Genomic DNA, 13212 nt, shown 5'->3' with positions numbered 1-13212 from the left:
ACACAGGTAGTTTTCGTATCTTGGCTACTGTAAATAATGCTGCAGCGAACATGGAAGTGCAGATATTTCTTTGAAATAATAGTTTTGTTTCCTTTGGGTATATATCCACTAGTGAGATTGCCAGATCATATGGTGGTTCTGTTTTTAATATTTTGAGGACCCTCAGTACTGTTATCCATAATGGCTGTGCCAAGTTACATTCCCACCAACAGTGCACAAGGATTCCCTTTTCTTATCAGCACTTAGTATCTCTTAGCTTTTTAACAATCACAATCCTAACAGATGTGGAATGACATCTCAAGGTGCTTTTGACTTGCATTTCCCTTATAATTAGGGATGTTCAGCACCTTTTCATATACATTTTGGCCCGTTTATATATCTTCTTTGGAGAAATGTATATCCAGGTCCCTTGCTCATTTTTTAACTATTATTAGTTTTTTGCTATTGAGTTGCATGGGTTCTTTATATATTTGGGGTATTAACCCTTATTGGTTTGCAGATACTTTCTCTCATTCTATAGGTTGCCTTTTCATATTCTAAAAATCATTGCCAAGACCAATGTTAAAGAGGAATATTATTCAGCCATAAAAAGTGAAGAAAATCCAGCCATTTGTGAGAACATAGATTTACTTGGAGGTGGGGACATGGGGATTATGCTAAGTAAAGTAAGCCAAACATAGAAAGACAACTACTATATGATATCACTTATATGTAGTATCTGAAAAAATTATTTTTTCTTGATCAGGCCCATTTATTTCTACTACAGACCATTTAATCATAGACAATGAATAAGGTGAATGTTCTCTGTGGCTTTATGGAGCCTACTTTGTGTCCTGCATTGGGTCTATTGACATCATGAAGACCTGAGCTGTCACTGTCCATTGGAGAAGCTTAAGGAAGATTATTATGTCAAATATCCATACAGTTCAATAATTATTTAAATTTCAAGATGGAAATCAATTAGAAACTGTTAGTTTTACACAGTGAAATTTAAATGATGTAACTGAAAGCAAAAGATTACCTCTGAAAAATGTATTCAAATAATGAAATCCAAATCTCCATTGAATGTCATCGTTGTTTTGAACAAATTCCCCTTGAGACAAATATAGTTACACTGTGCGGTGATGCAATCCCTATGGTCTCCAGTAAGAATATAAATACTACCTGTTCCATCACCATGTTATAATTTGGAATTATAGGATGTCTACAAGCCCGACAAGGAACAGAAAGTTTGCCTTGTGGTTCTAGGTATGTCCTCCCATTCAAAATTGTCTGCAAAATTACACTGAGGTTGTAGAAAGTAGATTCTGTTAGTTTTGGTTTCCAAGATTTTAGCTGCGTAAATATGGTCTTACTTTTGTCAAATCAAAATGAGTAAAAATACGTAAGAACAAGAATAGATAAATGGCTAGAAAATTTCCCTTTCAAGCCCTTAAGTGCGGCTCTAAGGGAAAACTGTGGAATCCAGAGGGACGGGGTATAGCACCTTTGTATTTAACTCTTCTCACTTAGGTTTCATGTGGCTCCTTTACGACTGAAACGCCTTCGTACATATTACTCACATCACAGTCTGTGTATATGAGTAGAATATCAAGATAAAAACAAAAATCAGATTATGTAAATTAATGCCATTGTTTTCTCTGTTTCTCTGAAAATCCAGAACTCAAGGTCAGGTAGAAGTTTTGCATGCAGTTTAATTGGGCAGTTATTTCCAAAGCTGTAGCAAAAGGAATCCAAGTGTGTAGGTCGCACGTCAGACCTCTGATCCGAGGAACGCTCCCTTCTCTGAGTCGGATGGAGACCTGCGCCAGGTGACGGGATTCCTTTAGGCATTAGCTGCCCTCTCTGTTGTCGCCACAGATGCCTGGCTCTGAGCCGATTATGAGTGGAAACCGGTCCCTCTGCACCACGTTCACGTTTGTGGCGTTTTCCTCCCTGGAAGAGTTACAGCCTGTGCTCTTTGTTGTGTTCCTAACCATTTACTTGTTCACGGTGGGAGGGAACCTCCTCATCATCTGCTTGATCGGGGCCACCCCTTCCCTGCACACGCCCATGTATTTCTTCCTGGTCAATGTCTCCTTTCTGGAGCTGTGCTACATCACCAGCGTGGGGCCTCAGATGCTGGTGCACCTGCTGGTGGAGACCAAGACCATCAGTGTGCGAGGCTGTGCAGCTCAGATGTACGTATTTACCATCCTGGGACTGACAGAGTGCTGCCTGCTAGCAGCCATGGCTTATGACCGCTTTGTAGCCATCTGTCACCCGCTGCATTACACTCTGCTGATGGGCCCTCCCGTGTGCCTGAAATTGGCCGCAGCATCGTGGACCACCGGGGTCGTGCTGGAGTCAGCCCAGACCACGTGGGTCTTCACTCTGCCCTTCTGCGGAACAGGAGAGATTCAGCACTTTCTTTGCGACATCATGCCTGTCGTGAAACTGGCTTGTGTTGACACGTCCCACAATGAGATTGTGCTGTTTGCTGTGTCCGCGCTCTTCGTCATGAGTCCCTGCCTGCTCACCCTGTGCTCCTACGCGCGCGTTCTGCTGACCATCTTGGGAATCCCTTCGGCCGCCGGCAGACGCAAAGCTTCCTCCACTTGCTCCTCTCACGTCCTGGTTGTTTCTCTCTTCTATGGCACCGCCCTGTTCGCGTGCCTCCAGCCGAAGGCTGCGCACTCTCCGCAAACAGACAAAGCCGCTGCGCTCATGTACACGGTGGTCACGCCCGCTCTGAATCCCGTCATCTACACCTTGAGGAACCAGGACGTGAAGGAAGCCTTTCAGAGACTAACACGAAGGAGCCCTTTCAGACAAATGGCCTGAACCTCACACTACCGCACAGAGAGGTCACCCAGGTGTCTGATCGCCCTGCCAACACGGTGCGTCATTCACGTACTTACAGGATGGCGACCAAGAGACCCTTGGATCTGTTCCATGTTTCTCAGTGTTTAGGCAGGGGAACTATGTGGTAGGGTCATTTTTCTATCATTTGCTTATTAAATGATTTAAATTATTTATCACTTGTTCAACAATATTCAATGAACAAATGTACTGAGCATCTCCTGGGTCCTGGACACCATTCATTTTTTCCCTTCTACAGTGGTAGTGGAATTAAGGTTAGTATGTTTCACACCATTTGACCAAAGAAAATGAAATGTTCTTCTCTAGAAAAAAATTAAAAATGAATATGAAGTAATTAACACATTTTAGTGCCAAACATAGGATGCTGTGATTTAAGTCCTGAAGTGGAGTACATGCTCCTAATTAGTCTGCTCTGTATACATCTTAATAATCAGGCATCTGAAATAATCAACTGCTAATAAATACTGACAAGTAATGTACACTGTGATACGCCTCTAAGTATTTAACTTGTAAATCCAGTGAGGGACACTGAATTTTTGTCCAATGCTAGATTCTTCCGTTTCTCTTATCTGCTGATTTCTTGGTTTTTCATATGAATTAAGTTTTAGAGAAATAAACATTATATATATATATATAGGCCAATTATAAAAATATGACACTGCTATTCAAGTTTTTTTCCCTATTTATCTAATTTTAAAATTGTGATTGTTTTTGCTCTCAATTTTTCTATCATTCTCTGCACAGTTTATTGCTTTGTTCAACTGATTATTCTAGTCACATTGAATTTCAAAGCAGTTCCTCTCCAAGGTAAAAGTTTAAAAGACTATTTTCCACACATATCATTAGAGACCTATCAATACTGACTGTTGGTTTAGAAGAATGAGGAGAAGATCCAAAAAAGCAACCTCAAATATGCCCTATTATATAATGTACGGCAGGGGAAAGATGTGCACAGATCCTGAGTTTAAGTAACAGAAAGTCATGGACACCAGTGAGATGCTTTCTAGTGCACGCCCACTCCTGGGAGACACGCCCACTCCTGGGAGACACGCCCACTCCTGGGAGACACGCCCAGCACAGCTCCCCAGGTTAAGACTACTTGACATGACTTCCAGGCCTACACGGATTTTCAGTACCAGAAATCTTCAGTATACTCAGTACCTCCACCGACCTCCAAAATGATAAAACCTGATATGACATTTATCACTATAAGATTTTTTTTAAGATAGTAAAGCATTTTAAAAGTCATGTAATAAAAATTGATATTATATTCACTGGAACTATGCTTTTATGCTCTGGAGTGGGGCTTTTTTCACTTGTTTATCAATTTCAGAAGCGGATACAGCTGAAGGAGAGGAACTTTAAATTCTTAAGAAGACTGAGAATGAGCCAATAAGAACTGGGTTTTCTAAAAAGGTGGAAAATCACCCCAGCCATCTCCAGGCACCCACCTGCATATAAGGCTGACTGAGGAGGGGTGAGGCAGGTTGAAATTGTTGTACTTGTAAGACTGGGCTTCCTGGGGAGATGTGCCTTCCACTTCTCACACTAGATGGAAGGGAGGGCTGTGAGCACATCTAATTATATTGAAGGTGTTGCTGGTGCCACAAAGAGAATCATCGTCGGAAGCGGGATGCCTGCTAAAAGGTGAAACTGGACTACAGGTCTCCATTTGCATGTTTGCTGAACGTGGCACCTGGGGCAGCTGAAGTCCTCCCACCTGAATGGAGCCTCAAATGATGACATGTTAAAGACTGATCTTGCTTGTATCCACTAGTGTTTGGAGGGATCTGTGAACATCAACGTCAGGGCCATGTCACATCCAGTTATTGCTGTACTTTTGAGGTTCACTGTAGCAATCTTTAAAAGCAAGGTTTGAAAGGAGTGGATTAGAGAATGCTTTAAAAAATAACCAACTGAAATACAAATTTAACAAAATATGTATAAAATCTATATGAGGAAAATTACAAAGCTCTGATGGAAGATAACAAAGAACCAGAAAAATGGAAAACTAATAGCTTCATATATCAACAACTGAGCCACAGTGTAAACTACCTGGGTTTCACCCAGTAAAGACATTTGCCCTTTTCCTCTCTCTCACCCCTGACTTAATTCCCTGGGTGACACAGGGTCTAGAAGCTGTTAGGCATTGCCTGAGTTTCGAATTAGATGTGTTTCCAAAATTTCAGTTTACTAAATTTCAATAATTAAAAGATATCTGAAAGTTACAGAAACTGACAGAGATAGTCCAGGGCTATGAAAGGAGGACTCAAACGAGCAAGATTAAACAGTGATTGGAAAAAGGCAAAGCCAGGTCATAATTCTGTTCCTAATGAACTGAACATTGTTACAAATATTTGTTTTTGTTATATGAAAGCCAGTGACACACATAGCATTTATGCTATACTAGAAATATTAAACCCAAACTTCACTTTTTAGAAGAAAGATATGTTTGCTGTTCCAGGCACACACAGCAGGAAACTTCTTCTTTTTAGAAGAAGCTGTCATTTCAACTCAATGGAAAAAAGACAGAGGAAGAACAAGTGTTGGGCATATGTGAAATTGTAAAAGTCTATTTTTTTTTTTTTGGTAAAGATTTACTATCAGAATGCCCCTTGTAAAGGTTTTGAAGACACTTACCATTTTTAAGCCTCTTTTGTCCTAAAAAAAAAAAACGTATTTAGCCAATTCCTTCAGTAAATGATCTATAAGACCACGAAGACCAATTCCTGAAGCTGGCTGATAACATAAAGTCTCTAACGTTATATATCTTCCATTGACATTTAGATACGTCCCCTTTTCATCTTAATCTCAATAATGCCTTAACCAATAACCTCCCACAGTACCAGTTTTGAAATTTGAGATCCAGTTTCTAATTGATACCACACTCGGAAATTCGAGGCATCCCAACACGACACACCCAAACCAAACTTGTGAGTAAACCCCACCTTGAAAAATATGCCAGAATTTTCCATTCTATATCTTAGCACAAATTACTATACCATCCACCCTGTACAGAAGACAGGAATCTCGGGATTGTCCTTGTAACATAGCTGTCTTTGTCACTATATTCAGTCTCCCGTAAAAGAATGACGATGATGCACAGGAAACTTATGAAAATCCGTCTGCCTCTCCTTATTTCTGCTGGCATACTCCAAATTGTCATCATCCTTCACCCTTTACTTGACCTCTTTGCATCCACTAGGACTGAACTTTCTCAGTCTGTTCCAAACTACAGTCCTGCTGATAAGTTGTACAGTATAACTTTCATTATACCGCCACCATGTTCAAGCACATACAATAGTTCCTATAATTTTTAGGGTGAAGACTGAAACGATTAACATGGCCAAAATGACTCCATATGATCTGGATCCTCTTTGCTCTCCCAACCTCAGCTAGCACCGTGCTCTCTCTGTTCCGGTTTCAGTGATTTTCTTTCAGTTTCCTGAGTACCATCTCATCATGTAGACAGAGTGCATGCTGTTTCCTCTCCCCAGAACCTCCCACTCCAATAACTATTCCTCTCATCTAATTAATCCATGTTCTTCCGTCAAATCTCAATCAGTAATCACTTATTTATGAAATCTTTGTTTTATTGCCACAATGCCATCTTTTCTTCCTATTATGTAATTTATGACACTACCTAACTTCCTTTGGGTCGCAGGTTTTTCCATACTTATGGTGCTTTCATTGTTCATTTAGTTGTGTTTCTTTTATTAATACCTGTATTTTCACTAAATTGTAGATTCCTGAAGGCAGGGACATGTCTTATTACTGTATCCCCAAAACTTAGTTCAGAGTCTGATAATGATAGGTATTCAATTAATTTCAATGTAAGAGTGAAAAACTGAATGACATAGTTATTTTCAAGATTTAAACCCATGTGAGATATTCAAGTTTACATTCCTTCTTCAAACTGCTTGTTATTACCCCACAGATCTTGTACTTTTCAGATCTTTCTCTATAGTTAGACAATGGGCCATTGTGAGAATGTAATGTAGATCTTCGCCTGAAGCCACCTCTCCTTACAAGAAAGGGGACAATAATAATTAGATCAGATATTCATTTGGCACCAGCTGCATCCCAGGCATGTGTTTTACAAGCCTATCTCCCTTGTATCTCACAACACTGCAGGGAGGGTATTATTATTTCCATTCTAAAGATGAAAAAACAGGCACAGAGAATATAAGAAACTTGCCAATGGCAACAGCATTTGTAAATGATAAATTCATGACCTTAAATATTATACTATTATATATTTTTAAATGAGTTATACCCTTTTCTTCAGGGTTCACATTTAGAGGTGGCTGAATGGTGCAGCAGTCCACTTCCTCCTTGTTGCAGATATGAAGAAAAATTATTTATAAAACATACTCAAAATGTTTTAGTTAATTCACAGGAAATTCCCCGCATTGTCTTTGGCTGTGGCAATGAGGTCTGCAGCTGCCTTGGAAAGATCATAACTTGTTTGAGCAAATGATACTCAGGGCCTGATTAGGCCTGGTCCCAAATATCAGCTTTCTGTTGATAATGAAAACAGAGGATTCGGGAAGTTTGAACTCGAAGAATAAACTGGTTAAGGTGAACAAAATTTCTTAAGCATAAAAGCAAAAAAAAAAAAAAAAAAAAAAAAAAGGCTAAAGAAAAAACACAGATATGGAAGGTTAATTCAGTCACATGGTATTAACGTACCTAACCTTACCCCAATCCCCAAACCAATTTAGCCAATTTGTATTTTTAATTTCAAAAATTTTATAGGAAATTAGAAGTACATAAAATACTCAGTTTATACATTTTCTTGACACTCCACCAACCATGGGTTAGAGGAAAGAAATCTATTTTAAATATGTTTCACTATGCTTTCAGTTAGCTACATTCAGAGGCAGTTTATTTCACTGTATGGAGTTAGGAAGACCATCAATCGAGTTGCCTATGAAGAGCTCCCTAACAGTGCCATCTGGTGGACGGAATGTGTGGTAATTTTATCTGAGTGCAGGTTAAGTCTGGACATTTTTACACCTTTAAAAAAAATCCGACACTTTGTGACATTTTTAGCTATCAAGATAATGTGACATATGCAATTCTGTTAAAAGTATTATTTATTAAAATTATTTAAAATTTACTCAAGGACATAGGATCCTTCCCTCTTTTGCTTCTTCACTGTTTCATGTGTATACCAAAGGAAGAGCATTTCACATATGACTCATTTTTTTTTGTCACCTATTATTCTCAACAGCATTTATAACTCCTTAGAATCCCTCTCCACAATAATTTATAAACTGCATTAGAAGAGCTGAGTATCATACAAGAAGAGTGAAGTCACTATCATGAGACATGTAAAGGACTGATACAAGGGGTCTGATTTATTCACAAAGGTGAAAAGGGTAGAATTTAAAGCAATGGGAGGAACTCACAGGAAAGCACTCTTCTGCTTAGTATGAAAAAAACCTTTCCAAGAGGCAGAGCCATTTGAAAATGAAATAGACAGCATTCAAAAATATGAAATGCTCAGTTGATGAAGCTATTTAAGTATATGCTAACTGGTTATTTGTTTAGGAAGCACATAGAAAGGATTCACTTTGAATTTTTTGTTAAGTTAAATTATTTAAGGCACCTCCATGAAATAAGAAAACACATTTTGCGTTTGAAAATGTTAAACACTAAAAGAGGGTACCTAAAATGTAAATCTCCACTGTCATCCACCTTCCAGATCCCCACCCTCTATCTTTAGGTAGAATGTGTTTTCCAGTCTTTGGAGGGATTATTTATATGCATGAATGCTATATGATAGACAAGTGTAATTAAATGTAATTAAGAATAATTTCTGTTCCATAATCATCTGATAACCTATCATCAAAACAAATTCTCTTATTTAACTAAAAATGATAATAAGAATATCTAAATACTTTAGGGAAAGCTTTAAAATTTAAAACATTACCTCTCTTAGGTAAAATAATTAATCCCCCATCTAGAAATGATATGAGATTCTTGGAAATGTAAAAACATTTATGAATTATGGCTTAATTATTTAGTGTCTGAAATTAGCCTCAGTCAGAAGGTATAATATGCATTATTTTTGATGAACAGCTGGCATAATGCCTTGTTTCCTTTTTCAATTATTCTGAACATATAAGTAGAAAGACTCTACGCATTGTTTTATGTAGTTACAGACAGATTTATCATTTTCACCTTTTCACTCACTTCTTTCATATTTACCAGTTTTAATCATCACAGTCAAATAATTCCTCCCCATAATTATCTTCCCCGAGTTATTTCAAACTCTTGGTGGGTGACAGGAAGAAAACTCTTTTGTGGTGGCTAATAGATGTCTTTGAGAAGATTTGGACGAGGATTTTTCGATAGCCATTCCTCAGATCCTGTGTATACTTAATAGCTACTACAGGTTGCTTGTGCTATGATTTTGATATTTAATTGATATCAAATCCTAAAATCATGAGTGGTGAAATTAATTCTTTATTTGTGTGGCTGCTCTGGTTAAAAAGACTGGTTGAGATCACTGCATCACACTGTGATAGTGCGTAACGTAGTTCAAAACAACTACTCAGTCTAATCAATCAAACGATAGCCCCGAGGGGGTTATATACATCTATGTATGTGTATAAAACATCTATAATCTACATTTGTGACCTTGAAAGGAATATAAATAATGAGTACGTTAACTGAGGAAGTAAAATTGTAATGTATTTATCTAATTGATTAATGGAAATGCCTTCTTTAATTCTCCCAATATATAAAATGACTATAACTCAACAAAAAGTGATTTAAAAAATTCTCCCAATAACAGCATCTCAAGAGAAATGATTTAATGGCATCTTACCATTCAAACTGACTTTTTAAAATCTATACTTAAAATGCCAAGAAATTGGGTAAAATATTATTTTATGTGTGTGTGAGAAGTAAGAGAAACAGTGATTCAAATTTGTCCATGTATAGAGAAAACAGTTTTAGAGAAAGAGTTTTTATTTTTCCCTATTTATTCTAGATTCTATTTATTAAACCTGATGAATAATATAAGATCATTATTTCCACTGGAGGAATAATAAATGTAAATAAATTCTAAACTAACTTCCAGACAGTAAGAAATGTAAAATGAGTTTAAACAGAAAGCTACAAAGTATTCCTTCAAATAGATTTTTTAAAATGTGGTCAAGGGCAGATAAAATTCCCCATGGAAGGAGTCAGAAAATAACAGTGTTTGCATATACACTAAAATTACTTTTAACATGTGGACTCTTTGGAAACTAATCCATTAATGCTGACATTCACCCAAGAGATTCCTGTGAGGATATGTGTGTTTGTCTGTGAGTGTAGGACAAGTATGAAAACTTAAGCAAACACTTGCTTCTGACTCTATATTTTAAAATATTTAATGTACCACTTAAAACTGTTTCAAGCTTGTGTTGTCCTATAATCGCCTATTCAGAGATTTCTTTAAGTTCTTTCTAATTTTGTTCTTTGACTAAATTTACTTTTTAATAGGGCCCAATGAGACTGATTAAAATTGTGAGTTATTTTGCATGGGCTTCATTTAAGATAATTCATAGCAGGATACAAAAGTTACCTGCTATGGGAATCATCCGGTTGCCCTGGCATAACCTACAGCTAATTATGGCAAAACCAGATCAATTTGTCTGAGGAAGTTTGAGGAATTAGCTACCCTATCCCTCAACTGTACTTTGAGACCAGTGGAGTCCCATTTTCTCATTAACCTTCTCTAAGGCATGATTCTGTCTCTCTTAGGTCTCTCTCTAACTGGCACACTTGCTGTGAAAATGCAGTATTATTTTAGACATCTGTTGGGTATTACACTATTTGGAAACCATCAAAGTAGAACTGGTTCCAAACATGCTACCCTGAGGATGACTTCATCATTAATTAAAAATATTTGTATAATATTCTCCAAGGACAAAGATGATTAATGGCAACAATAGAAGAGTTCTCTGTGAGTTTCTGATTGGTCTCCAGGGTTTGCTGCCTTAAAGATGTAAGTTTCTTTTAACTATAAACTCCGGAAGGTACATTAGACACTTTAAACGAAAAGAGTATCTTAGAGGGATTTTGTCCTCTGGCATAATTAAGACGGTACTCTCCTTGGAAAAAAAGTGAATCAGAAATTTCCTCACCAATTATTCAAATCTTCAGGATTGGGGTGGGGGTGATACCTAGTTATTAAGAAATATTTTTATCTTAACAAGTCTAAGTTGAGGTAAGCTACTGTGAAAAAAATAATGGAATTTGATATAGAGAGTGCTGAAATCTAGCGGTGAATTGGCACCAATAAGAAGTGTGCCCATGGGCTAATCATTCTACATTTTGGGGTTTTCACATTTAAAATTCTCAAGAATTCCAGCCTTCTATCACAGACTCTTTTAAAGACCAAATTAAAAAACCCATGTAAACTATCATATACCCCATTTCCTGTTCTTTTTCCCTGGCTGAACCATATTCAGCTCAAATGACCAGATACCTAATCATGTTTTACAGAAAATAAAACAAACATCTAAAACAGGAGGTTTGTCAATTCCTTTCAATTATTCACTCTAGTTTCACAATTCAGCCTGTCATGCACAAGTTATCATATTCAAATGAGTCTTCAAAATTGCCATGTTTTTCTTCTTCACACTACTTGGTTCAATCCACAAAAGGGAAATAGTATTGAAAATTTATAATATGAGCAGCATAGCAAGATATATTTTTAAAATTTAAATATAAGCATAAATTTACTATAATGAAAGCTATATTGGCAACAGAACAAGTTGAAAAATTAATAAAACTTCAATAAATTTTTGTTACTTATGTATGAAACAATTTACTATACAGATAAAACACATTTCCCCAAAATATCTATAGAAAATGATTAATTTGATAACACACTAAGTTAAAAAATAACATTTATGAGATACAAATATAGGACAAAATCAAAATTTCTGAAAAATTATAAAACAGGAAAATAATTTTTAAGAGAAAAAAAGAACAGGAACTAACAAATTTTGAAAACAAAGCAGAGAAAACCTAAAATAATTCTTAATTCTAATAGGAAATTAAACTTGAAATTTGAGGTAGTAGAAAATAATGTTATGTAGTAGTATGTATAAAATTATAAAATGAAAATATACCAATATTGAAAATGCTATGATATTTAAATAGTTTTATTCTACAAAAATAAAAATAACTAAGATAAATATTGAAATCAAGAAAAGGAAAATAATAAAAGCAAGAATAGAGAATTACCATGGTTATCATTAATGAACAATTCATTTATCATAAAAATGTGTGTGTATATATATATGATACATTGTCTAGTGGTACAGTATAACAACAAAATCAAAGAAACTGAAATAAGGTTTTAAAATTTTTTTCAGTGTTTTCTTGGTGATAGTGAGTGTGATGATGATGAGATTGCTAGTGATGCTCAGCAAGTAGGTGAGAAGCAAGAAGATAAATAACACAACTTTCAGTTGTGGGTCATCAGTCAAACCTGCGAGGATAAACACTGTCATTCTTATACGGTTTCCCATTACTGGCCTACACTCTTCCAGGTCTACATAGGAAACATAGGAAATAAAGAAAATGATGATTTCAATGGAAAAATAATAATGATAACTAGTGTTTAAGGTGAAGTTAGCAAAATTATGTTTCAGATAGAATAACACAATGCTCATTCAAGTTTTAACAATGGTTAAGCCAGGAGGAACAACAGTTTGCTTGTCCAGAGTATCTGGACAGATATATCAATCTTAATTGCAGTTCTAACGCAGAATAACCTATGTGATGGTAGTAAATTTTGATTGTTTTTATGTGAATAAATTAGAGATAAATTAAATAGCCTTAAAGTATAGAAAAATGCTTTTTCCTGTCTTGATTTTATTGCAAGAGTTGGGATTAACGTCATTTCCTGTTTAATTAAGAGATTTGCGTAAGAAGCGCAAAATGATTCCTGTCATGTATATATCAGCCCGTGTTTTTCATTCACACACACACACACACACACACATACACACACACACAGCCCTAGCCATCGTTAATATCATGGCTAATGTACCTACACCATTTTACTCAATCAAACTCAAATGCCTGATAACTGTGCCGTGTACTTCCATGGCTTGTGAGATCCTATTTCAGATAAGTGAATATGAGACATTTGGAATGTATTTATTTGCTGTCCTCATTAGTATTTCCTTTCTCAGTCTCTATTACTGCTCTCACACTTCCCATTTTGGTCCCTGCCCCCCAAATCAGCAGAAATAATCTGAAAATTTCAGTATGTGTAACAAGAAATTGGAGTTTTCCTCTACATGTTACGATTCTGAGAGTAGACCAGGTCAAAAA

At 36.4% G+C, this 13212-nt stretch overlaps 1 protein-coding gene across 1 annotated transcript; it reads left to right on the top strand.

Annotated features, from left to right (window-relative positions):
• Positions 1-1881: 1881 nt before the first annotated feature.
• On the top strand, positions 1882-2823 carry LOC116667828 (olfactory receptor 10C1-like). The gene has a single exon (XM_032493877.1). The coding sequence runs from the start codon at positions 1882-1884 to the stop codon at positions 2821-2823; it is 942 nt and encodes a 313-aa protein (XP_032349768.1).
• The last annotated feature ends 10389 nt before the right edge of the window (positions 2824-13212 follow it).

Source organism: Camelus ferus, chromosome 12, assembly GCF_009834535.1.
Source record: "Camelus ferus isolate YT-003-E chromosome 12, BCGSAC_Cfer_1.0, whole genome shotgun sequence".
In the NCBI taxonomy this organism is placed as follows: domain Eukaryota; kingdom Metazoa; phylum Chordata; class Mammalia; order Artiodactyla; family Camelidae; genus Camelus; species Camelus ferus.
This window is presented reverse-complemented; position numbering and strand designations above follow the sequence as displayed.